The following is a 26,716-nucleotide window of genomic DNA, read 5'->3' as shown; positions in this document are numbered from 1 at the left end:
TACTCCCTGGGGAGCTGCTAGGCGGTAGCAGAGATGTCAACGCGGAATCCCGGGAGGTCGTCGGAGCTGCCCTTGGCAGTGACGGCCGTTTCTCACAATCAGACTGTTTTTCGAATGCCTGAAGAATTTTCATAGCGATCCGAGGAGACCCTCTGATAAAGCCTTTTCTTTCCCTCTGTGTTTCTCAGAGGCGCCAGGCTCTAAAGTGGTCAGGTATCATTTCACTGTTAGGATGGGCAAAACAAAAGCAGATTAAGCTAGTTTTTAAAACGGCAGCTGCACAAAAGGTACAGAAACTGAAATCCAGAAGTGAACTCCAGTGACGGTGTTGGCGTTCTCCCTTCCCCTGTCACCCCAGGACAGGAGGCCGGGGTGGCTGCCACAGCCCGCCTGTGTCTCCCGGACTGTGTATGGCCTTGTGCCAGGCGTGTGCCAGCCATCAGTGGCTTCAGCCCTGCTGCAGTGTGGGCGCGTGGTCAGCTGGTTGCTCCAGGCCCCGAGAGCCACAGCTGAGACCTGGCATTTAGGGAGCTGCGGCCACACCAGAATGCTGGGGTTAGAGTCCCCTGTGACTGTCCCTAAGCTGGGGTCACTGGCCATCCCAGACCCACGTCTTGTGGAATTCAGTGGTGAGCGATCCTTGCAGACAGCCTTAGAGCTTCTTGCAGACACATACCTAGGCAGCTGGACCCAGGGCAGCTGGCGGTTCCCCCGTGAGCTGGACAGGCCGGGAGGAGACACAGCGAGGGAAGACCACGTGCAGGCAGGGGGACCCTAACTCTAGGCTTCTTCTCTTCCCTCCCGTGTAGTAAAAACTGTACCATCGGGATGGTTCTCCGACTGTGGAGCGACACGAAGATCCACCTTGACGGAGACGGGTAAGGAGATCTCTCAAAAGGCTTCTTTCGCCGTAGACTTTGAAACACGAGTTGGTTTGGGCATCGTTGGATAATCATTAGCAAGAGAGTCACACGTGTGATACGTTTATCACATCAGGAGAAATAACAGTGCCCTCCCGTGAGCCACACAAGGCAGGGTACACTTGGGCCACGAAGTACCAATAGAAACATTTTACGGGAGATCTGCTGCGTTTTTCCTTTTTAAACTTTTGTCTTCCGTTAATGTATTTTTTACACAAGTATAAAAAACATAGGTGGAGTGTGTGGGGCAGGAAGTAGGGGGTGGGTTGGGACAGTGCAGGCACGTGAAGCGAGACAGTGTCCAGTGCCACTGTTGCCTCACATCCTGTGCTGGGCTTTTAGTTTTTGGCTGACTTTGCATTGCTGGGTTAAAAGCCAGTCTTCCAGATTTGAGAACCTATCTTTTTCTTTTTTCTTTTTTCTTTTTTTGGCTTTTGCCCTCGTCTCTGTGGCCTGTGGTCCATCATCAGGCAGCGTGAGACACACTTGTCCCCAGGGTGTCCACGACAGGCCGGCCCCTACCGTCTGGCAGGGATGTGGTCGGGGGGTCTGACTTCTCACCACGCTGTCCTTTGTTTTCCATCCTCAGTGGATTCAGTGTCAGCACAGCAGGAAGGATGCACGTCTTCAAGCCCGTGTCTGTCCAGGCCATGTGGTAAGTGTGGTTTTAGGGACTTTTAACTCCGTAGAAATATTTTCCTTGATGACAGCACGAATAAAAAACCCCGTCTACTTAGAAGCACATTTAGGTGCATTTATTTTGTGTGTGTGGTAAAATATACGTAATGTAGAATTTACCACTGTAAGCATTTTAAGGTCACAGTTCAGTGACATTAAGCACTATTCACACTATTGTACACCCACCACCAGTGTCCATTTCCAGAACTTCTTCATCATTCCAGACTGCAGCGCTGTACTTATTAAACAATAATTTCCTGCTGCCCCCTCCCTCAGCCCCTGGTAACCTCTATTCTACTCTCTGTCTCTATGAATCTGCCTATTCTAGGTGCCTCATATAAATGGAATCATACAGTATTTGTCATTTTGTGTCTGGTTTCTTTCACTTAGCCTAATGCTTTCAGGGTTCATGTGTGTTGTACTTCATTCCTTTTTTTCAGGGTTCATGTGTGTTGTACTTCATTCCTTTTTTTTTAATCTATAAATTTATTTATTTATTTATTTTTGGCTGTGTTGGGTCTTCATTGCTGCACGCGGGCTTTCTCTGGTGGTGGTGAGCGGGGACTACTCTTTATTGCAGTGCGCGGGTTTCACATTGCCGTGGCTTCTCTTGTTGCGGAGCACGGGCTCTAGGCTCACGGGCTTCAGTAGTTGTGGCGCATAGGCTTAGTTGCTCCACGGCATGTGGGATCTTCCTGGACCAGGGCTTGAACCCATGTCCCCTGCATTGGCAGGCGGATTCTTAACCGCTGCGCCAGCAGGGAAGCCCACTTCATTCCTTTTTAAGCCCGGACAATAAGTTCATTTTATGGATATACTACTTTTTTTATCCATTCATCTCTTGATGGACATTTGGGTTATTTCCACCTTGGGGGGACTATGAATAGAGCTGTTGTGAACATTGATGGACAAAGTATCTGTTTGAGTCCCAGCTTTCAGTTCTTTGGGCTATGTACATAGAAGTGGAGTTTCCAGATCACGTGGTAATTCTGTATCTAACCTTTTGAGGGACCTCCAGACTGTTTTCCGTAGAAGCTGCACCATTTTACATTCCTGCCGGCAATGCACAGGGGTTCCAGTTTCTCCACATTCTAGTGAACACTTGTTATTCTTTGGGTTTTTTTTTTTCTCAAAATACCCGATCCATATGGATATGAAGTGGTATCTCATGGTTTTGATTTTCATTTCCCTAATTTAATTAGCCTTGAGCATCTTTTCATGTGCTTATTGGCCATTTGTATATCTTTGGAGAAATGTCTGTACATGTCCTTGGGCCAGCTCTTAATTGGGTTGTTTGGTTGTTGGAGGTACGTTGTTCTTATGTTCCTGCTGACAAAATGTCATTTTAGCATAAATTCATTTATTCCTCATCCCTGGCACACTGCGGGCAGTTAGTTTGCTCCATGAAGGCAACAGCACTCTGCTAGGCACTGAGCACCTGGGGAGGCATAAAACAGACATAATTCCTGTCCTCGTGGATTTGAAGTCTGTTGAGGGAGGTGGCCATAAACCCAGAACCCAGTTCTATGTTAGACCACAGAGTGGGTGCCGGGCTATGGGATACCTACTGCAGGGTGCAGGGACTGGGGTAGGATAGGGCCTCCCTGGACACCTGCGTAGGAGGTTAGTGAAATAAGTCAACTTGCAGACCTTCTCTGAACCCAACACACATCCTAGAGCCTCCTCGCCCTCGAAGGGCTGCACAGACCATACAGCAGACTCCACATGACAGTCTCCCTCAAATAATCTGGAAAAGGCTCAGGAGAAAGCCAGCGGCATCTGATGAGAATTCTGCCCATGGTTTCAAGATAATTACTCTCTTCTTCAGGACAGTGAGAGTGATGCAGGATCCTCCCAGGGGCTACATGCTAACAGCATTGCTTTTTTTTTTTTTCCACTGCGTTGGGTCTGCGTTGCTGCATGCGGGCTTTCTCTAGTTGCAGCGAGCAGGGGCTACTCTTTGTTGTAGTGTGTGGGCTCTAGGCTTGTGGGCTTCAGTAGTTGCGGCACGTGGGCTCAGTAGTTGTGGCTCACAGGCTCTACAGCACAGGTTCAGTAGTTGCGGTGCACGGGCTTAGTTGCTCCACAGCATGTGGGCTCTTCCCGGACCAGGGGTTGAACCCGTGTCCCCTGCATTGGCAGGTGGATTCTCAATCACTGGGCCACCAGGGAAGCCCCTGTTGCTTCGTTTTTACCTCCTCTGTTCCTGCGTTCAGATCATTTGGGGGGAAGTCATGAACTCATCATTCTCTAGACGTCCCAGATGTTCCTTTGTGGCCCTGTGTAATCTGTTATCTCTTTCTCTACGGGCAAGTAAAAAATAGCCCCATGGGTTTTTTCAAAACTTCAGAACAAGAGTTAATTTAGTAAGTATTCAGCTCAAGTTTCTTCCCCCCAGTCTAGAGCTAGGATAGACGTGGACCACTGGGGAAAGGGAAGTGGGTTGCAGTGGTTTTTAATACCATTGTCGAGCTGTTGGTTCTCTGATGACTTCTCCATCCAAGGCCTCATGTGGCCGCCCTTCCCTGATACCTGATTCACCCCATTCACTGAGAAATACTCAGCCCATATTTTTGCAAAAAGAAGTAAGAAAAGGAAAAGTGAATTAGCTGTTACTATGTACATTTTCAGTGTTGCTGCTTCTGCCTGCCTCTGCTTCCCCAAACCTCTTCTGCAGTTTGTTCTTGTATTAAAATGAAACCCGCAGTGGTACCTGGCAGCCATGTGTCCCCCACATAACCTCACGTGTGAGAACGACTCCAGCCCAGCTCCCCTTGTGCCTCCCAGGCCTGACCCTCTCCCCCTCCTCACCCCAGGTCTGCCCTGCAGGTCCTCCACAAGGCCTGCGAGGTGGCACGCAGGCACAACTACTTCCCCGGGGGTGTGGCGCTGCTCTGGGCCTCCTACTACGAGAGCTGCATCGGGTCCGAGCAGAGCTGCATCAATGAGTGGAACGCCATGCAGGACCTGGAGTCCACGCGGCCCGACTCCCCCGCCCTGTTTGCGGACACGTGAGTGCGCGCGTGGAGCCTTTGACCCCAAGTCTGACCCCCCAACCCCGAGTCCGCATAGCATCATAGCCCCGGCGTCTCCCAGAACCCGCATCTCACGCAGAGGTTCCTGACGTGCAGCCCGCGGGTGTCTTTGGCTGGGGAAGGGTCTGTGACCACCCCGCCCCTTTAAAATGATAGACAAATTCGTGTGTGAATGCATTTCTGGGGAGCAGCTCCATAACGTTCAGCAGCTTCCCCATACCGGTGCTCCGGCCTTTCCTCCTCAGGTCCAAAGACTTGATTTGCAGAGCCTTTTCCTCTGCGTATGAGAGCATAATGAACGCGACATCCAGCTCTCTGGGTCGCGAAACACAGCTGCAGGAACGCAGGCCGAGGGCGGCCAGCTCCAAGGCAGCAGTCGTGCCCCACGTGGCCTGAGGCCTCCCTCCGTGAACTCCAGTTCCAGAAGGAGGGAGCCGCCCTCCCCTTCTCTGCCGGTTAGGACCCTCCTCCCCAGAGCGTGTAGGAGGGTTGTGGAGGGAGGGGAGCCCCCTGAATGAGGGGAGGACCAGGAGCCATGCTCTGTGAGGCCTCAAGGAAATTATGAGAGCATTGGAGAGGATATACGCCTTTGAATAGATACGTGCACGAAGGCTTGTCCTGGTCCGTGTGGCCCCAGGGTTAGAACCAGGCTGATGTGTAGACGTTGTAGGGAAACATAGATTTTGGTTCCAGGTAAGGAGGTGACGAGCTGGTTGCAGCTGGGACCATGGGCTGCCTGAGGGCACAGCGATGTCCTCAGCAGAGACTGGAGGGCCCGTGGGCTGTGGAGATGTCACATGGGGGTTCCAGCATCCGGCCCGAAGAGTCAGAGGCTCTTTAGACCCGCAGGACGAGTGTGTCCCCTTGGTCTGCTCTCCCCTCTGGTAGCCCCTGGGGGACTTCCCTGTCCCTCTCCTCTTCTCACTGAGAATATGCTCAAGCCGCATTTCGTGTGGCCCAGGAGCAACTGGGGTTTCTGTGAGTGCCGACCGCAGGCTTCCCGGGGCTCTGTGCTTTCCTGACTGTGATTTCTCTCCAGGCCGACCGAAGGGGAGAGGACTGAGCGCCTCATTAAGGCCAAACTCCGAAGCATCATGATGAGTCAGGACCTGGAGAACGTGACGTCCAAGGAAGTAAGAGCACGTCCCTGCTGGGCGGGCCAGAGGTCACGGACATCCCTGTGTCCTGTCGCCCTAGCACAGCCTAAGTTGGGTGGATCTAAGAGGTTGACGTTTCCATTTTAAAAAGTCTCATAAAATCTATTTATGAGTGCATGTTGAAAAAAATCCTATTGTGATACCTTCCAAAGCAAGGTGAAACTGATTTGAGGTTTTTGCAGTGATGGATTTGAACACTGAAAGCACAAGTGTTTTCAACTCGGTAGACGAAATCCCAAGGGAATCAGATTCAGTCTTTGCAATAAACGTCCCCAGTCAGATGCACACGGAGGCCGAGTAGCCTTCCTTCCCACCGCCCACGCGTGTGTGCGGCATGCCTAAACACACGTGTGCTTGCTCTGAAAAAGGCCCCAAAATACCTTTTTTGAAAACAGCCGTAGTTCATGTTGTGACTTTTCTTCTTTGGAGAAACTGTGTTTTTGTTTGGTTTTTGAAACAAATCCCCTTTCGTAATATTTTCCCCTCCACAGATCCGTAATGAGTTAGAGAAACAGATGAACTGTAACTTGAAAGAGTTCAAGGAGTTCATAGACAACGAGATGCTCCTTATCTTGGGACAGATGGACAAGCCCTCCCTCATCTTCGACCATCTTTATCTCGTAAGAGGCACCCCGCACAGCAGGGTCTGGTTTGGGGAATGTAAATCAGACCTTGATTTGTTTGGAGTTTTCAGCAAGTCACAGAAGGGGAGAAGCTTGAGTTCCTGGAGCCTACGTCCTGACTTTTACGGGAACTCCCCTCTTGACCCCTTTCTCTGGCCTGCAGCCTACTGGTTTGCTCGCGAGCCAGATGTTTGCGCCGCAGCTCCCAGCTGAGCTGCGGGGAGTTGTTTGAAAGCTCTTTGGCACGGTCAGCTGGCAACGGTGTTCAGACACACACCACCCTCTGGCCTGCATCCGTCACTCCCAGGAACCCCCTCCAAATGGTCTGCGGGCTGAGAAAAACCCCAGTTACTAAAGGGAGCACACCCGCCTAACCCCAGAATTAGGCCTGCGCGCCCCGAGACAGAAGAAACAGTAGAGGAGGCAGACCAAACACCTGAAACGCGGTGTCCCCCCGCTTGTCTGCACGGCCGCCCCCGGCCCTGCTCCCAGCGCCCACGGAGGGAGCGGGCCCTGCTGGCGCGCGGCTGGTGGGGCCTGCACATTGCTCTCTTCGCGCCGTCTCTCACTCAGGTTTTCTTAGAGCTGTGACTCTCCAGAGAAGGCAGCTGGCGCGTTTTCAGAGTTGGGGGGTGGGTTACCGAGGACGGCACGTCCCTTGGTCAGGGAGGCAGCACGGCAAGATGGACACGAGACGCGCCCTCAGGTGCGCCCCCCCCCTCCCCCCCCCCCAGCCTGACCAGCCAGCTGCCTGGGAGCGCATCTCTCGGCCTGTCTTTTCCTTCATCCTGTACCTCAGGGGACGAGTATGAGGGTCAAGTTAGTACATGTTTTAAGGTACCGAGTCCAGTTTCCGTAGGCACTCATAAATGGTACCCATCATCAGAGCAGACATCGCTTCCTTGGGAAAGTTGAGGGTGTGTACTTTCTGCCAAAGGCATGAACACTTGTGTTTTCTGCCTGCAGGAAGTAAGAGTTCCCCAAATGCGTATGTCATGCTATATATTTAATGTATTAAATATATATTTAACGTATTTATATAAATTGACCTATATACACAGATCTATAAATATTTAATGTATGTGTATTTAAATGTGTATAGATGTGTGGTTTGAAGCCTGAATCTTGAAAGCAGCCCCCGGCTCTAATCTTCTCTCTGGGAAGTTGGTTGTTTTCCCTGGTTAGACACAGAAAACCGAAGGCACCTCGGCCTGTCTTTCCACTAGGTGGTGATGACGGCAAGGGGATGCTCACAGCTGTAGTGGAGCTTTTGTTATTTTTTCGGTGTGGTTTGGTGCTTTATGTCACTTTTTCCATGAGAGATACTAAAGGAATTTTTGTGTTTGGGCCTCTCCATCCAATAGTGCCCACACGCTGCCAGCCCCACCGGGGCCCCTGCAGCCCCTGCATCCGGAGGGGTCCACCCTCTTGGGAGAGGAAGTTTCTAGGGAGACTAAGAGGGTGCTTTTGCTCTTTGTGACTCTGTTGGTTGCATTTCCTAAGAGCAAAGCAATGTTTTTTTCTTTGTTTTTTTTTCCCTTCTGTGTTCTTTGCTGGCTCAGAAATGGAGGGTTTCTCTTTTTTTAATACCTTGTTTAAAGTATGAAGTTAAAACATGTTACAGAAAGTTAGGAAATATAAGTCTAAGGAAGAAAATTAAAAGCATCCTCAACTGTACGAATCTGGAGGCAGTCACTGTTAACACTTTGGTGTGTTTTTCTGTCTTCTTGGTTTGTTTGTTTTTTTTTAATGCATCTATAGCTTCTTAAAAAAGAAAGAAAGAAAAGGAAAGGACCATACTGTTTGATTACATCATTTTGTCTCCTGCTTTAAAATTGTTTTTTCATTATGTGGTATTTCCCTGTGTCATTAAGTACCCTCCAAAAGTATGATTTATTTTAACGGCTCCATCCCATAGTCATTGTTCACCTCACTGATTTCTTCTCGTCAGACCTTTGGGTGGTTTCTGCTGTTTTGTCATTATAAATAATCGTAAATATCCTTGCGCATATATCTCTATGAATGCTGGGTGTTTCCTCAGGGTAGCTTTTTGTAAGTGGAATTTCTAGGTCAGAGGGTGGGAACTTTTTTAATACTGCCAAATACTTCCCAGAAAAGGTAAACCAATTCCTGCTCTAGTTTAGTGGTTTGTGAAAGGGCCTTCTCCCGCATGGGAGGGTGGAGGTCACTGCCTCTGGTGACAGGACCCTGCCGGAGTCTTAGGAAAGGGAGTGGTGAGAGGGGGCAGGGTTTCCTTGACCAGCCCTTTCCCTGACGATGCCACGAACTCCCGGGGAACCTGCTTTGACACCGGCCTCTTTCTGTCAGCTTTGTAATCGGCCTCTGAGGTCAGGGGCCCATGAGATAGCCATCGCCGTCAGGGCTGGCTCACACTGTGCATCCCGTAAGCAGCTCTGAGGCGGACGTGTGACACTCACGGGGGTTTGTGTGATCTGTCCCCCAGGGCTCTGAATGGAATGCATCCAATCTGGAGGAACTGCAGGGCTCAGGGTGAGTCTGCTCCCCTCGTCTTCCCTCGTCCTTCCAGGCAGCTTAGAAACCCTCAGCTCAGCCATCCAGGCGAGGCTGAGCCCTGGCACTGCCCACCTGCCTGGATTTGTCCGCACCCCAGTCTCCATAGCGGCTGCCGGCCCGATTTGCACAGCTAAAGAGATGTGCTTCAAAATGCCACCTCCTGAATAATTCATGGGCTTTAGATGTTACTGGGGTTTGGGAATGTGTGTGTCAGGGAGAGTGATTGTAAACCACCCTCAAATGGTACAGGACAGCCTGGTTGCCGACGCGGCCACGAGCCCCCTTCCACCGCCCCCCTGCCCAGCAGAGAGGCTGAGAGTCCCAGAGTGGATGCACTTACCGGTGGGCCGGTCAGCACCCTGCTCCCCAGACCGTTCCTGGTTCTATCTCAGGTTGTACTTTTGAGCCTGGTGGGAATCTTGCAGCTAAATGCTCAGCGTCGGCCAGAAACACATGCCTGTCTCAGTCTGAGAAATACTCGGCAGCAGGAATAAAAAATGTTTAAATCTAGACCTTCAAGAACAGATGTTTGGACATTTTTTTTAAAAACAACACAGCCACAAAATCACCATCCTGTGGGTCTGACATGATGGCATCCTTGAATTACTGCATTTAAAAGTCAAGACTAAACAGATCTTAAAATATATCTTTAAACTGCTGATTAAGATGTGTTCTTTCAGCAGAAAGTGATCTTAACTTAAACTGCAGGGTGACCCCGTCTATGCTTTATCTTGCTGAGAATAAATAAAAGATTTTAAAGGTTTTTCTTTTTTTTTTTCCAAAGCATTTATAAGTATTCTCTTAGGAAACCTATTTGAGGTGTTTTCAAACTCCTGAAATTATGTTGAGCTTCCAGGAATGTAAGTATTAAGGTTAGAGAACTGCAGAACCTGGGTTAACTGGGTTAGCAGACCCGCCCAACTATTTACTTATTTATAGCCTGCCTTGTTTCAAAAAGGATTTAAGGCAGTTCCCAAGGACGTAAATAATGGATGGATATATTCAGCTTTTTAACTACTTAAAAGTGGAGACTTTTTTTTTTTTTAGCCTCTGTATACTTGTAATAGTTCTGAATTTTGAAGCTTTAAGAGAGTTAAAAAAATGCATTAAATAATACATGTGATTACTTTCCAGAATTAACATTGGGCTTAGCGATGCTTTGGAGGGAGCTTTCTTTTTATAATTTTTTAGGCAGAAATTTGATCATAAATACATTCTCATCATTATAGAGGGCATTTAGAAGATAGTAAAAAACAACAAAAACAAAACTGCTATGAAGTCCCACCATAAAAACACAGACCCTTATTTAATAAATGTGTGTTTATTGTTTGCTCAGTTTTTTGTTGCTTTGGTTTTTGTCGATCCTCATTCTGATTCTCCAATTTGTTCTTTTTTTTTTTTTTCTCATTGCAGTGTTGACTACATTTTAAACGTCACTAGAGAAATAGATAATTTTTTCCCTGGCTTATTTGCGTATCATAACATCCGAGTCTATGATGAAGAGACCACAGACCTCCTCGCTCACTGGAATGAGGCGTACCATTTTATAAACAAAGCAAAGTAAGTGGGCGGAGAAGCCAGAGAAACCAGGCTGGGGAAGAAGCTGACTGGCAGCTGCTGGGTGGGCAGACATTAATGGGGACCCCAGACACAGCGGCCTCCTGGTTTGAGGGGGCCTGTGATGTCTGATGGGCCTCTGATTTTAGAGCACAGGACCCCAAGGGGCCAAGTCGTTGATCTTCTGCAGGGGGCCCTGAGTGAGCTCGTTCTCTCCCACCTGCTGTGACATTTGACCCCCATCTTGTCTCAGCACTGGCTCCAGGCAAGGCCACCCTACCAAGCGGACACTCCCGGGAGCTCTGCCCGTGGGCAGTTGCTGAGCCAGAGGAGGGAGGAGGCTTGTTCATGACTCAGAGCGCCCTTGGGACTTCTACCCTGGAGAAATCTGCTCAAGTATCTACTCGGGCAGATGCCCTGAGCTGTGGCCCGCCTGCACCTGAGTTAGTGTGACTCCTGTTCACGTAGAGTGGGACAGACCATCGGAGGTCCCCGCTGCCCCGAGCCTGTCACCTCTGTCACACGTCTTTTGTCCTCACCCTGTTCTGTCTCACCAAAGTCAGGACCAGAAAGAGACAACCCTTTGAGATGCTGTCAAGAGACACCCCCTCTTCTGCTTTGCACCCTCCAGGTCAGAGCTCCATGACGCAGGGCCAAATGGTAGTTCCCCTGGGTTTCCAGGGGGTAGCCTTCTGCAGTCCAAAGAAAAAACACTGAGGTTTGAGGATGAACTTTAAGCCTGGGGTACAGGAAATGGGCCTCTCCCACCTAACAAGTGGGCTGCTTCTAATGTCAGCTGGCAGGCTGGCCGGCCTACCTCCTGTACAAATAAACGTTCACAGGTGCAGCCCTTTGCAGCCTGTGCCCCTCACTTTTCTGAGCAGTGACAGCTAGAGCATCAGTGTTCCTGGCCTTGCGGCGTCTGTTAAATCAGTCCCGCCTGGGCCAGTACCGCCTCCTCACAAAAAGCCTATCGGCCCATCTGTTTCCTTTGGCTTCTTTCTCTGCTGACTGAGTCGAGTGCTGCAGCCTCACACTGGCTCCTTGACTCTCCTGTCTGCCGAGGCGCTCTGTCTCCCAGGGGCCTTGCAGCTTTCAGTTAGCTGACCCTGTTTTTCTACAGGAACCCACTCCCTGTCTCCATCTGCTCTAGCAGCTGAGTAGCTTTTGCTGTTCAAGTTGCTTCCCGCCCAAGGGGCTCTGCTCTCCCGGCAGATCTCAGCCACCTGGGAAGACTCCCACTTTGTCCCTGAAGGCGGCCCGATTGGGGAGCTCTCTCCCTGCAAAACTTGGCCAGGCTGGGAGAGCTTGATCTCCATTTCCCATTGTATGCTAATTGATTTTGCAGTGAAGTTATTTCCTTGGGTGTGTGGATGTCTGCTGCTTAAACATCAGGACCTCGGAGGGTTTTTTTAAAACCATGAGATGACTTCATGGCTTAAAAAAAAAACATCCAAGAGCATGCAGTTGAAAAAGCCTTTGCCCTCTCCCGCTCACCCCCACTGCTGCAGAAGGAACCACTCCAAGTGCCTGGTACATTGCAAAATGGGCGTCAGTCGCTCTGCTTCCACGGTCATAGCCTACGCGATGAAGGAATTTGGCTGGCCCCTGGAGAAAGCCTACAACTACGTGAAGCAGAAACGCAGTATCACACGCCCCAACGCGGGTTTTATGAGGCAGCTGTCTGAGTATGAAGGCATCTTGGACGCCAGGTGGGTGCCCGTCTACGGAGCAGAATTGGCAGAGCTGAGCTCCAGAAGCCCAGCCGCCGGGGCCGCCGTGCTCCCATTTGGCCTGGCGGAGGAGGCTTCTACAGCCAAAATCCTGCCCCTAGGTGTGGGGGGAGAGCCGGTTTGAGAAAAACAACTATTGTTTGGGGTTTGATTAGTGGTTTCCAGGAGGGATCTGTGCTGATTGTGTTGGCATGCACATAAAGCTGGTTTGCGGCTGGAGGGAGCTGGGCATGGCTTCTCATCCAAGGCAGGACTCCATGTGCGGCTCGGCCCGGGGCCGCCCCGTTTCCTGAGCATCTGCTCTGTGCTGAGCCGCGCGCCAGGCTTCACTGCAGGGCAGCTCCAGGGGCAGACCCGGGCCCACCGCTGACGAGCGGGCAGCTCAGGGCAGGCTCATCAGTCTGCCGCAGCCTCAGTCTCCTCGTCTGAGTTAAGCACTCATCCCCCTGGTAGGGTGGTTGTGAAAGTTCCGCGAGCACCGTACAGATGCTTCACTAAGACCGGCCCGTGGTCGGTGATGACGTCGCTGTGCTCTAACTCTCTAGCTGCCGCCACTACCCACCCACCCTGCCATGGAAAAGGTCTGCAAAGGACAGGGGATCCCCCGTTTATGAGGCGTAAAGAACTGGCGCTGGAGGTTAAGGTGTCCCTCGTGACAGAGCCGGCGGGCGGCCCGGGGAGGGTGGGGCACGCCCAGGTCTGTCAGCCTCTGGGGCTCCTGTGCAAGGTGATCCTGCCCCCACGGAGGCGTTCCCCAGTGAGCCCGGGTAGATCTCTGCTGGATTCTGGGACTTACTCTCTCCCTGTTCCTTTTCTGTTCAGTCTGTCTGAGGCCTCCCTGGGTTGTTTCTGCCCGGTGTGGTGAGGCCAAAGGCTAAGTCTGCCGGCTTCTTGGCCACGTTTGGGGAAGCCACTGGCGGGTCTGGAGAACAGCTCCGGACATATCTGGACTCCTTCACTGTCAACCAGAGAGCGGCTGGACAGAGGTGCAGGCAGGCCAAGGGGGAGGGTGAGGAGGGGGGCACGTCCTGCTCTCACCTCCCTTAGCCCTTCAGTCGCTTGCTGCCGTCAGGGGCTTGCAGCCTAACCAGGGGTTGCCAGGCCAGGTTCACAGCATCACAGCATTGACCTTGAATTACAGCCCCATCTGAGGGCCCTCTCGGCCTTGCCTGGAAGGTACACACACAGCAAGCAGACTGCCATGAATGGCTGTGTTGCTCCCCCGCATTGAAGAATAACAGCAAGTCCTTAGTTTGCACATAGTTTACCTCTCTCTCCTCTTAACCCTCATGGCCCCACGATGTTGGTGATTCTCTGAGGTTCATGGAGGTAACTCATTTACCTTACTTCACTCTGAGCCTCTTTCTTCTTTATTTTTAACCCTTACATTTAAAAAAGTGTTATAGAAGTAATAACACAGCATTAGAAGACTTATTTTAAAAACTGACCTGTAATCTCTCTGACATACACAAATATTTCCAATTTTCTGGTATCTTCTCAACTTCATTTAGGTGCATTACGTGTTTATGTGGTCACGTTTGTGTTTGTAAATTTTTACCAACCCTGCTTTGATCTACATTATTTCCCTGCAACATAAGGAGGAGAGGATTCAGGTTCTTATTTGACAGATGGGGCAGCAGAGATAGAACGTCAGTGGCGTGACCAGGTTCACCAAGTGAGCTGGGACACTAGGAACGTGCTAGGATTTCACATCCAGACCCCCTTCCCATGTCTGTGACATCCTCATCACGTGATAAAGTTGTTTCTGTCATCACACGTGGATAATACGTGTAGGATGCCACATGTATGGGATCCATGATGACTTAGGGTCCCAGGACTATTTCTCTTATCCTCGAATTTCTTGGGGACAAATGAACCAAGAGAGGCTTTACCCAGGTGAGCCCCTGGCGTCCTCCCGAGCCTTGGGCTGCCTCTCAGTGGCTCCCCCGACCCTTCCTCCCAGGACCCTCTGGGCACTGGCCTCTGCTGACCTTCCTCTGCCCTCCTGCCCCCAGCAAACAAAGGCACAACAAGCTGTGGCGCCAGCAGACCGACAGCTGCCTCCAGCAGCCTGTGGATGACCCTGCGGAGCCTGGGGACCTCCCGCCGGAGACCCTGGACGGCACCCCGGAGGCCGAGCTGCCCTGCTTGGATGACGCCGCCCCGCCTGGGTTCCCAGGCAGCGGGGCCCCCGGGGGACCCGCTCTCCCCTGCTGTTTCCGGCGACTCTCAGACCCCCTGCTGCATTCCCCCAGTGATGAGACAGGCGGCGTGGTCCACCTGGAGGATCTGGAGAGGGACGCTCTGCTGGAGGAAGCCGCTCAGCCAGCAGAGGCGTGCAAGCCAGCCAGACACCCCCAGGAAGGCCCTGGACTCTGCGAGAAGGAAGTGAAGAAGAAACTAGAGTTTGGGAGCCCCCAAGCCCAGTGCGGCTCGTCGCCGCAGGTGGAGGAGATGGAAAGGGAGGAGGCCTCGGGAGCAGGGAGGTGGGGGCAGCCCGAAACCCAGCTCGATAACCTGCTCAACCAGGAAAACCTAAATAACAACAACAGCAAGAGGAGCTGCCCGGAAGACTTCGAGGTAGGCTTGGGGGCCGGGGGTGGGGGGGTGAGGGGGCGTTGCCTACCACGTCTGCCCCGGGGGCAGCCCCCCACAGCCAACTCTGCCAGCTCAGTGGGTGGATTTCCCAGCAGCTCTGCAGGCTGATGGGGATGGTAGGTGGTGGAGGACCAGGGACCCACAGGGAATGGCGATAATCCCCCACACCTTCTTTACCCCGGCACCTCACTCGTGTCTTAAGCAGAGTTCAAAGTCTTCTTCCTTTTTTCTTATGTAAAAGATAAGACGTATAACTTAGGGAAATTCCCTGGAGGTCCAGTGGTTAGGACTGCACGCTTCCACTGCGGGGGGCCCAGGCTCCATCCCTGGTCAGGGAATTGAGATCCCACATGCCGTGAGATGCAGCCAAAAAAAACCAAAAAACAAAAACCAAAAAACAAGAACAAAACATAGCTTACCACCCGACTTCAACCTTTACCAGTCTACGGCTATTCTTCATTTCATCTCACCCTCATCCACTTTCCCACACCCTGGATTATCTTGAAACAAATCAAATCCCACATCGGTAGCTTCCATCACAGATGCTTCCATTGATAACCTAACCATAACAGTATTGCCCCCTTGAAAACATTGATAGTACTTCCCCAGCATCATCAAGTAGGTGTCTCGTCTTGCAGCTCAGACTAACGCTTAAGTAACTCCATCAGTCCCTCGTGGCCGTCACACCTGGTGGGTTATTTGCAGCAGGGTGTTTGCTTCGACCTGGCATTTGCTCAACCTTTTTTCTCGTCCAAGTGGCCCGAGTGTGGAGGCTGGTTGCGTGGAGGGGCAGGCTGGGTCGCCTGGACTCGGGTTCTGCCCTCGCTCCGCCACTGGCTCGTCCACACTGGGGGCGGGAAGTGTCACTTCCCCTGGCCTGACCGCCCCCGTGCCGGGCCAGCTGTGATGCTCCAGTGAGAGCACCAGGGAGGCTGACAGAGGCATGCCCTCGTGCAGACAGCTGGCCAGCATCATGTTGTAACGCAGACACGCCTGGGGCGTTCGATCTCCCACACTCCAAATCAGGAACCGGATTCCAAAGCGAGGATTAATTGCTCTTGATTTTCCCCCACCGCTCACCCTCCCTATAAAGAGCAAATACCCTCAGAGACAGACGGTATAAAACCTCTTCGTCCGGGACGGCAGTGGCTTAGTTAGTCCGGAATGACGTAGGTGAGTCATAGAATGGGGACCACAAGAGAAGCTTGGATGAGAAGGTAAATGAAGGACACGGCCTTCCTTTTCTGGCCAGGGTTTAGATGGGTGACGTTCTCTAGGGCCTAGGACCTGGAGACCAGCATCCATGCATTTGTTGGAGTCGTGTTTATTAACTCCGGTGTGTTTATTAACAGCAGTTGGCGAGGGGGTACAGCTGTAAGGTAGCTCAGTGCACGTGGTCTTACGGGGAGATGGAAGATCCTTACACATAGGGAGGTAACAAAGAAAATATACACATGGTGCTCGGTGTGGGGACACAGGTGCACCGTGCTGGTGGAGAGTGAGCTGGGAGGGGAGGCGGTGAGAAGGAGCCGGTGGGGCAGAGAGCCGCGAGGAGAGTCTTCCGGGCCCCAGGCCCCTGAGGGTGGAGAGCTTGGCCTGGTGGAGGGGCAGTGACAGGCACAGTTGGACAGCTGGCCAGGCACACAGGGCCTTGGGGCATGATGGCAGGGCCCTCCGCGTTGCTCCCGGGGCACTGGGAAGCACGGGAGGGCGTTAGGCAGCGGGTGACAGGACCCTCTGGCTGTGGTCTGCGGACAGCCTGGTGGGGTGAGATGGAAACCAGAACCTGAGATAGGGGTGGCTCCAAGGATGGGGTGAGGACCAAACGGCACGGCTCAGGAGGCATCCCGAGGCAGGGCCCTGCTGCCGAGCTGTCCCTTCCTCTCTGAAGCCTCCCACCTGGGAAGGACTCGGAGCTCGGCCCTCTCTGTCCTGGTCCGTTTCCACCAGTGGACGGCAGGCCCTAGGAGAGTGGGGACTTGCTCACAGCCCCTGCACCCAGTGCAAGGCCAGGCGCTCCCTGAGTAGGAGCCAGGTGAATGAATTCCCTCTTCCCTTGTTGCCCCAAGAGCTCTGAAAGGTGCTCTCCCATCTCCCACCGTGGTAGATTTCATCATGCTTTAGAACATTAGATTCTAAAGGTTTTAGGAGAAACGAATGTTCAGGCCCCACCGCAGGGGTCACCAGGCCCCACTGGTCGACATGGAAACCAGCCCCAAGAATCCTTACCAGGATGGGATCCTGCAGGAGACCCAGCCTCCCACCTGCCCAACCACGTGCTCTCCACATGCCCCCTTGCAGCCTCCAGGATTGGACTGGACCCTGACTTCTTAGCTTGGGGGAACCTCAGGCTGCCACACAGGATGGTATGAGTCCCTGACACAACAGAGGGGCAGAGAGAAACCTTTTGCCAAGAAGGCTTGGTTTTCAACCACCTCAGGAATCTCACAACTAAACAACTCTAGAGAGGAGAGAGTCCCTCTCTTGCATCCACTTCTGCAATTCTTAACTGGGTCTTAGCCCAGAAGAGCAGTCCTGGTGCCTGTCGGTGGGCACGTGAGGGAGTGAGGGGTTGCCCTGCCCATCAGCAGGAGGGCGGGATGGAGAGGCCCACGTTGAGTTCACGTAGACCCCCAATGACCAGAGGCAGAGGGTTTCTTGGAAAGTGGTGCAAAGATGCTTTCCGTTGCTGTAGGAAACCCACCTCCACCTGGCTCCTTCATTGGGGCCGTGGGCACCCACATTTGGGTCTGTATTAGTCTTTTCCAGGCTGTTTTGCCCTTTGCCTCCTCTCCGTGAGGACCACAGTTAGATGGTGGTTCCTTGGAGCCACGCTCTGTTGTGCCAGACAGGAAGCATTCCGTCTTCAGGCTGCAGCCTCCAGCGCGTTTCTGAAAGGGAGACACAGTTACTGTGCCAGAAATGTTATTTCACTCATCCTCACGATGCCGTGAGGGCAGTCACTCTAGTTTCCAGACGAGACCAGGGCACTGGAAAGGGTCATTTGGTGTCGGTGGTGGAGGTCTGGTTGAGGAGGGAGGCCCCTGGAGGCCCTGCTCCTGGCCTTTTGGCCAAAGGTTTGCCCAGGATTGTGGGCTCGTGGCTTCCGGGAGGTTCGATTTAGTGTCTGTAACTCATCGCTAACCTGCATTAGTCACGGCCAGGTGGGTGCTGAGAAGTCTCTTCCCACACCAGCTGAAGTGAGAGCACTGCCGGCCCGGTGCCTGCCCCAGCCCTGCCACCCGCCCTCCTTGTGTTTTTTGGGCTTCGGCTTGTATTGCAGCCTCACGATGTTCTTGTCCCTTTCAGCATGATGCGATCTTTGGGATCCTTAACAAAGTGAAGCCTTCCTACAAATCCTGCGCTGACTGCATGTACCCGGCAGCCAGCGGGACTCCTGAGGCCTTCGGGGAGCGATGCAAGAACCCCGGTGCTCCTGCCATCTGCACCCAGCCCACCTTCCTGCCCCACCTCACGTCATCCCCCATGGCCCACGTGGCCAGCAGGTCTCGAGCTTTGGAGAAACTGGCCTCTGGCTCAGCCGAAACCCCCCCTTTCCTGCCACCAGCAGGCTTGAGGAGGCCAGACACTGGTGGCCCTGAGGTTGGGGCTGCCCCAGAGCTACCAGCCATTCTTTTAGAACCTTCCAGAGAGACTCACAAAGTCCTACCAAAGTCCCTCCTTTTGAAGAATTCTCACTGTGATAAGAACCCTCCCAGCATGGAAGTAGCAAAGGACGACTCTCCACCCAAGAAGGATCTGAAGCCGGCCAAGGACCTGCGGCTCCTGTTCAGTAAAGAAGCCGAGAAACCGACACCCAACAGCTACTTGATGCAGCACCAGGAATCCATCATCCAGCTGCAGAAGGCGGGCTTGGTCCGCAAGCACACCAAAGAGCTCGAAAGGCTGAAGGGCACGCCCGCTGACCCGGCGGCCCCCTGCAGGGACAGCCCCACCGGCAGGCTGGAGGCCAGCATCCCTGAGGAGAACCAGGACCCGGCTCTGCCCGGCCAAGCCCGGGACAACGAGAAGCCTGAGGCCGGGCCCCCTCCGTCGGAAGGAGCCCCCCTGAAGAGCCCCCTGCCCTTCCTCTGCCGCCCAGACCACACCAGTCACTTCTCAAAAGACTTCCTGAAGACCATCTGCTACACCCCCACCTCATCCTCCATGAGCTCAAACCTGACCCGGAGCTCGAGCAGCGACAGCATCCACAGCGTCCGCGGGAAACCCGGGCTGGTGAAGCAGCGCACGCAGGAGATCGAGACGCGGCTCCGGCTGGCGGGCCTCACCGTCTCGTCCCCGCTCAAGCGCTCGCACTCCCTTGCCAAGCTCGGGAGCCTCAACTTCTCGACGGAGGACCTGGCCAGCGAGGCCGACGTGTCCACCGTGGCCGACTCCCAGGATGCCAGGTTGAGTGAGTCTTCCTTTTTGCATGAGCCCCTGGCGGCCCCCAGGACCCCAGCTGCAACCTCTAAACCGTCAGGGAAATCTGCCCCAGAAAACTTGAAAAGCCCTTCGTGGATGAGCAGAAGCTGACCCGCCTGTGGCTGCGTTGGGACTTCTGTGACCCCTCCCTTAGTTTCACTGTGGATTTTGGTCCACTCCTTCCGTCTTGATTTCCTTTAAACAGTTGGCGTTGTCCTCACTTTTCCTTCCCTCTTGCTGCAAAGGAGGGGAGAAGAAGAAACAAAAACACCTAACATACAGCACAAGAAGAAAGGAGAGCGTCGGTTTTGTGGCCTGGGAGAACCAGCAGCTGTCGGCCAGTAGACTCTGACCCCAGATCGGGTGTTTCCAAGAAGACTCATGTTTGAAGAAGAGCAAATATACAGAGAAGCCCACACATCAAAAATCCTCCATGCACAGCCTGCAAAAGAAGAGCTGTGGTGTTGGCATCACCACCATGGCGCATGTCCTCGCTCCTTCAGGCCCTCATGGGAAAACTCATGGATGGCAGTAGAAGTCCTACCTCTGATCCTGCTGTGCTTTTTTACTTTTAAAAATCTGATAATGACCAAGGCTCATCCCGGGGAAAAATGCTGTGTCAGAAAAGGTTTTTCCAAAAGAGAACTTTTTGTTGCTGTTGTTGTCAGGACCCCAAAAAGCATTAAGACTTTTAAGTCACGTGCACCAAACACTGCTAGTTAAAGTGACATGAAGGCACAAGTGCTGTTGTCAGACCAGCTCCAGGGTGGGTGGAGGTCCTCTGAGCAGTTGACTTCCCTGTCCTGGCGTGTTGTCACAGTTGAGTGATGTGTGTCTGGCCAGCCCTGGGGTGAGGTGAGGGGAAATGTTTTTGGGGTCGTCAGTTGTTGCTAAAGGTCAGTCTTCAATTATCCCCCATCTGGGGAGAAGGACCCACAAAGTATCGTTGAGTCTTACCTGCTGCGGAACCCAGTGCGGTCCTGTTGAGGTTTTGAAGACACTCGAGTGTCTGGTGGAGCCAGGGGTCCTGAGACATGGCTTGCCCTGCCAGGAGCCCCGGCAGTCAGGTTCATTAGGTCACATGTACTCATGTTTGGGGAGGAAAAGGAGATTTCAGCAATGAGAAAAGCTCAGTCACTCTCAAGGAACAACTCAGTAGCAGCTTCTCTGAGAAGTGGGACTGGTGGAAAGCTTTGCAGATGTTTAAAGTCTCCCCTTCCTGCAGTGAGAACACTGCTTTCTGTGGCTCTTTGCAGCAGGCAGGACGGCGCACGGTCTTACTTGGCTCTGGGGATAGTCCCTCTAAGGATCTTGAGTGGAGGGACTCCTCTGATGTTGGCTGGCAAGACAGGATGTTAAAATATTTTGGAGAGAGAGAAGAGGTTGGTTAGGTTTAATTCAGGGGTCCGCAAACCATGGTGTATATATGGCCCCGTGAGCTAAGATTGTTTTTTACATTTTTAAGGGGTTATCAAAAAATTAACAAATAGGCAACAGAGACCGTGTAGCCTGCAAAGCCTAAGCTACTTTACAATTAGGCCCTTTATAGAAAACCTCTGCTGAGCCCTGGGTTTACTTGATAACACAGGGCTGCCCAAGGCCTTCCAGGAAGAAACTGGTTGAGTTGGAAGGCCTCCGTGCCTCTTTGACACCTCAGGCCAAATGCTTCCCTCCTCCCCACCCAGTCCTTGCCAGCCCAGCCCCAGCACCTCTCCTGGGAAGGGCGGCAGGGGCTGCTGTGCACATGGAGCGGCCCTGCTGGCTGGAGCTTTCCCACAGGTGTAGCTTGCCCTCATATGGGCCTACCAGATTATTTCAGTGAAACGAGAAATCCTTCAAGGGCCGGCCAAATTTTGAAAGTGGGTAAATGAGTCTCTATCTTAACAGTCAGAACGGGGACCCCCAAGAGTAGCCCAGGCAGGGTCTTTAGGAACAAGGCTAGTCTGTGTTTTAACTAGTGGGTAGTTTTTTTGCCAAAACCCTCTCTCCGGAAACTTTTCCTGCCTTATTTTTTTTTTAAAGTTGGTGTTATTTTACCCTGCAGGAATTTGTTTTCCCACCTCTGTGAATTGCAATCACCTTAAAAGGTGATGATCCACTTATTGCGGAAAACCCAGTTGGGTTTCCTCCTCTCTCTCAGCCAACAAGAGCGCAGTCTCAAAAATATATATCAGGTTCGGTGTTTTGCCAAATTAAATTTCATGTGGTAGATCAGTTCTTGTGTCAAAATAATCCTTTAGATTTGATGATGACAGGCTTATGTTGGTTTTTTAAACCTTGACTGGGTATGATATATATTTGAAGACCTTAATTTTGAAAGCCATAATTTTTCTTATCCAGTTAAAGGGCGGGAGGAGGATTAGGGATACCATTGGGTCGTTGGCGTTTGGCAAAGTTGTGCATTCATTGTCAGAAGCTAGTCTATCAGCATCTAAACAGACCAGGACCAGGTCCCCATCATCAGAGCAAAGTGAAGCTTTCTTGATGGATAACACGCTAGCCTGGAGAAGAGTATGAAGGTTTTGCTCTGAGACCCAGATCAGTGGCATATAAACATGTGGCAGATTGCTATTTTAAATGTTGTATACTAACAAGACAAGAGATTGTACCAGGCTTGGGGACACCTTGGCAAAGACATACTCATACTGGTCTCTGAAAAGAAAGCTTGCATCATAAGCTATGCCACATCTTGACCAATGCTTTGTAAGCTTAGCAGATGGGGGAAATTCCAAATGTGAGCGGTAAGGGTTGATGCTGTGAAAGTCATTGACTTTGATGACTGCCATCTTCTTGGAATGCCTTTGTCGAACTAGGCGAGAACAGAAATTTTCTAAATCAGCCCGATACCCTGTGAGTTCGGCCGCACTTCCTCTTCCACCTCGCCTTTCCCTCACTTTCACTCTCATTCACATGGCATGCCAAAGTTAGAGCGAACTTGTCTAGGTCTTCCTCTTGCATTAACACAGGGAGGTCTTCTTGTCGCGTCCTGTTGAATCGAAGAGGGGAAGTGGTCACAGAGAGAGGGGAAACCATGCTGCCCTCTGATCAGAACTTGACCTTGCCGATTTCCATGTCTTTGTCTCGTAGCTACTTCAGGGCCTTGGAGCAGTGTGCATCACTGCATGAACTTATTGAGCACAAGGTTCTTGCCCTCGGGCTCCCCTGCCTCCTTGGTCTCAGGGTGGGCACGAGTGCCAACCTCCTGGCTGCCAGGCAGCTCTCTGCTGGGTGGGGGCACCTGGCGCATCAGGCGAGCAGACTACTCGGTCCAACTCCTTTCTGCTCCACCCCACCCTCTCCAGCTACAAAGCATTCCAGCCCTTTCTAAAGCCTTTTCCCTCTTGGATAAGCCCAGAGGATGCCTGGGATGGAGCCAAAGCGGCCATAGAATTCACATCGTTGGGACAACCCTGTACGTCAGCGGTGCACGCAGGCCCCGTCCCAGGAGGCCGGTGGGGCCCCTGCTGCCGAGTGAGAGGAGACGCTGTCCTTTAGTCGAGAGCACGTGAGTAACCCACCCAAGGGGTCTGACGAGCAACTCGCTGTCTGTTGGCTGGAAACGCTTGATGCCAGGACACGTTTCCCTCAACCCTGCTCTGGCTTTGCCACCCAGCAGGGCTTCCCCGGACCCACACACAGTGAGGGCCACCCTTTCACCTCCAGCAGGGGAGCCAGGCAGGCAGGAGATGGGTGACATGTGGACAGCGTGGCGCAGGGCCTCCTGCTCCTGCCCCACCCCCAGCGTCTTCCCGACACGGCACGCCACGTGCAGGTACTGACGAACCCCCGTGCTCAGCTCCTCGGTCTTTTACTGTCTTTTTATTGTCTGCTCTGCAGTTGAATACCTGTGAGTTCACTCTGCACCAGTATGTATATTTGGATATATGTGTCTGTCACTTGAATCAGCATCACGTGCGTCCCTCCTCCCTCACGTACACGCACACTGGGTCACCTTGAACGGTCTGGAGTGACGCCGTGCGGTGCTGCCCTCGGTGGGGCTGGACGCGACCGCCTCGTGTTTCTCTCGCGGTGGGTGCCGCTGCCCTGGCTTGTGTCCGTCTCTTTAGCGGGAATCTTTAGAACCAGAGCCCCGGTCCTCTGCTGTCCCTCCTGTCGGCTGCGCTGCACAAGGAGATGGCCGCTCCCTGCCTCCTTCCCGACACTGTAATTATTGTTTTACAATCGAGTGCCTTAATAATAGTTTACAAATACTGTGTATTTATGGGCAACCATTAAGCTCTCGCCTTCTGTGATTGGATACTTTGCCTTGTCTGTGGTGGTTGGCGTTAGGGCTGGAGCTCGCCCGCCCTGTACTCGTGCTGATCTGCTGTGCGCCCTCGCGGCTGCCTGCAGCCAGGCCAGGAGCATCACTCGAAATGGCGCTGGCGGTCCCTGCAGGCCAGTAAGTGAAGAAAGGACAGGGTTGGTTTGCTGGCCAGCCAGGGCGTGGTGCAGTCCAGGCCCCCCCCCCGGACCGCAGCCCAGTCCCTCCCCTGTTCCCGCGATCACACAGTTTTACTCCTATTCAGTAGAGTTTTTATTACCACCTAGGCCACCCTGTTTTCCGTTCTGTTGGTGACCTGAGCTCTTTGCAACAAAATGCAGCCCCCCCCCACCCCCCGAAATCAGGAGCTCCACAAGATGGGCTGCGCTTTGCTTTTCAGAAGCTGCCAGTGAGTTTCAGTGTGTTGCATTATGATATCAATGATTTTTTTTATTATATTGTTTTTCTTGTTTTTTTTATATTATATATTTAAAAGGCAGTATGTTTTGTACTGTGAATTTGCAGTAGAAGATGCATAATGCACTTTTTTTTTTTTTTTACTTCTGTTGGTGTGTACTGTAGTCTGTGTGCTTCTCGTGATGAAAATAAACTTTTTCTTTATAAATGTCTGATGACCTCTGAACTCATGCACAAAAGCAGCGGCCTCTCAGCCCTGGCCAGGAGAGTCGGATCAGCTTCACCATCATGCTGGCCGGTCCTGACTGAGCACTTGCCATGTGCTGGGCCCCATGCTGAACCCCTGGACACTTGAGACCAAAGAAAGAACCGCTCCTGCAGGAACCATCTTTTTTCCTCCAGATCTTGCCAGTAAGGAAGAGCAGGCCCACTTGTGGGTGGTCACTTGTATACTTAAAAAACCTGTCCTGTCTCCCCCCACTCAGGGTGGTTCTTGGACTTGGGGTGGCCTCTCTTCCTGCACAAGCTCGGAAGCTAGATGTGTGCGCGAGAGAACCACCTTAGCTGCTCACACAGGAGAGGGGACAGTGGGGGCCCATCGTGGCTAACGGCCGAGACAGGAACCCCAGGGAATTCCAGTCGCCGGGCATAGCAAAGGCTCCTCTCTCGCTCGGGTCCCAGTCCACTGCAGGTCAGAGCTTTTGGTGGCTCTCCTCCTTTGGTGTCTAAGCCAAGCCAGGCTGCTTCCAACAGAAAACCCTGCCTTCTGGGAGTTCTGTACATCCAACCATGCAGCAGGGCCAAGAGCATGGCACTCACATTCCCTCTTTGCCACCTTGGGTGCCAACAGGCGAGTCACATGGCTGAGGGCTGATCGGCACTAGTTCCTTGACGTGACCACAAAATACCAGTGCCTGTGGGTCCAGGAAGTACTTCATTTCGTTCACCTAGACTTGCTCTGCCTCTCGCCTGGACTCACAGGAGACTGGTGGATGAGCTGGCATGAAAGTTTTTTACTTTACAGCAAGTATTACAAACCACCAAGCAAACCAGATTACTCTCCTTTGCCAATTAGCATATTGAGTCCTAGGAACATCTACACGTGAAGCCAAACTATGGTTCGGAATTGCTTATTCAGCAGGAAATCAAAGCAAAAGGTGAGTGGGGTGGTTGTACTTGTTGGTGCCACCAAGCTGTCATGCAGCCCTCTCTCTAAGAGGTTTTGCCTACGTGAACCACTGAGCCTCCTGCTTCAGGACGCTCTTCCTAGGCAAGGCTGGGGACACCTAACAAATTCTCTTCGGGCTCCAAACGTGAATCACAGCCTGAGGACGGGGCCCAGGACTCTGTATGATTCCCATGGCGTCCCTGGGAATTCTGATGCCACGTTTAGAAACCATTGAAATAAGAATATGATGCAACTGAGTAGGCTCTCCCTTTGCTAGTTACAGTCACATTCCACACATGGTTTCTGGAGACAACACCCACCCACATCGCCCTTCCAGAATGTGGGTTTTCCCAGATGGTCACATACTCTTTCACTCAGGTCCTGGGCGAACCTTCCTAGAACTAACTGCCTTGATCCTGATCCCGTCCTCAGGGTAGCCATCCTGAGGGCGAGTGTGATCCCAGATCTCACTTCCAGGGGGCGTGGTTGTGCAGGGGGGGAGCCGCATGCTGGTGGGGGGGCGGGGACCCTCTCGGCCAGATGCTTGGAAGAGGCTCCAAAAGGCGGACCACGTGGAGGACAACGTGGCATTTCAGAAGGATTCACTTCATGGTAGGAGGACCCTTTCCAAAGATGTCCAGCAGCGGTGCGCAAAGTGGGCCCTGCCCAGGAAACACCACCCACCCACCCCTGAGCCCTCAACGAGGGAGCAGAACTATACTTCTGAGCCTTCCACGTACCCAGCACTTTAAAGAATCCCGTTGAATCCTCCAAAAGGCCCTGTGGACGTTATCCTCGGTTTACAGTGGAAGAATCAGGCCTGCAGAGTGTAAGTCACTTGCCCAAGACTTACAACTGAAAAGCGGTAAAGCCAGGAGGTGCTGCTCCTTCCCCACCTGAAACCCACGCGGAGCTGCCCCCCACCCCAGAAGTAGAAAGCAGCAAGCAGAATCTGCCTCCGATTTCCCTGTAGGTACCAGCAAGAAAACATCCGAGTCAGAAATGAAGCCTCCAGCCCCTGGGAAATCTGACCCACCTCGTTTTGGCCCCAAATTCCTTTTTTTTGTAAACTGTTTCAGCAAGTGAAGTCAGCACTTGCGTGAGCAGACCCCCCCCCCGCCCCGCCCCCAGCACAGAAGAGGATGTGCAGGAATCTGACGCTAAGGCAGATTCTCCCATAAGTGATCGGAGGTGCGGAGCTCCCTCCGGTTCTGAAACTAGATATCACAACGGGTGAAGGACAATGCTGCCTACCTCATGGGCCCATAATTTGAGAATTAGCTGATAATGTATGCAAACCTCTTCTGCCTGGCACACCACTTGCTGAGTCAGTGGTGGCTGTTACTATTGGTACTGGCAGGAGAGGAGGAGGGGCGGGAGGGGAGAAGGGAGTAAACTGCACTGAGCATCTACTACTCACAGATGTTATGTGTATATTGCGGAGTTGATCATCACAGCAGAAGGGACCGTTTAACAAATGAAGAGGTAGAAGCTCAGAGAGGTTAGGTCACCTGGACCAGGGCCACCCAGCCAGGAAGGGACCAGAAGCTCAGGGTCCCCGATTCCAAATTCATACACTTTTTTTTTTAACTTTTTATTTTTTACA

The 26,716-nt window shown here is 52.4% G+C and overlaps 1 protein-coding gene across 8 annotated transcripts in view; it reads left to right on the top strand.

Annotated features, from left to right (window-relative positions):
- Positions 1-23,876, top strand: part of SSH1 (slingshot protein phosphatase 1) — a 58,424-nt gene extending 34,548 nt beyond the window's left edge. For 5 of the 8 annotated variants that reach the window (XM_057746165.1, XM_057746168.1, XM_057746167.1 and 2 more), the window contains 10 exons: positions 810-878; positions 1,510-1,575; positions 4,415-4,609; positions 5,673-5,766; positions 6,282-6,410; positions 8,878-8,924; positions 10,362-10,508; positions 12,017-12,217; positions 14,254-14,818; positions 18,146-22,745. In XM_057746165.1, the coding sequence (XP_057602148.1) occupies positions 810-878; positions 1,510-1,575; positions 4,415-4,609; positions 5,673-5,766; positions 6,282-6,410; positions 8,878-8,924; positions 10,362-10,508; positions 12,017-12,217; positions 14,254-14,818; positions 18,146-19,372 (2,740 nt within the window). In that variant the 3' untranslated portion in view covers positions 19,373-22,745. Of the gene's footprint in view, positions 1-809; positions 879-1,509; positions 1,576-4,414; positions 4,610-5,672; positions 5,767-6,281; positions 6,411-8,877; positions 8,925-10,361; positions 10,509-12,016; positions 12,218-14,253; positions 14,819-18,145 lie in introns of all 8 variants that reach the window. The other 3 variants (XM_057746172.1, XM_057746171.1, XM_057746166.1) reach the window with 3 other exon arrangements.
- Positions 23,877-26,716: the final 2,840 nt, after the last annotated feature.

Source organism: Hippopotamus amphibius, chromosome 8, assembly GCF_030028045.1.
Source record: "Hippopotamus amphibius kiboko isolate mHipAmp2 chromosome 8, mHipAmp2.hap2, whole genome shotgun sequence".
NCBI lineage: Eukaryota > Metazoa > Chordata > Mammalia > Artiodactyla > Hippopotamidae > Hippopotamus > Hippopotamus amphibius.
Note: the sequence above shows the minus strand (reverse complement) of the source record. Positions and strands in the feature narration are given on the sequence as shown.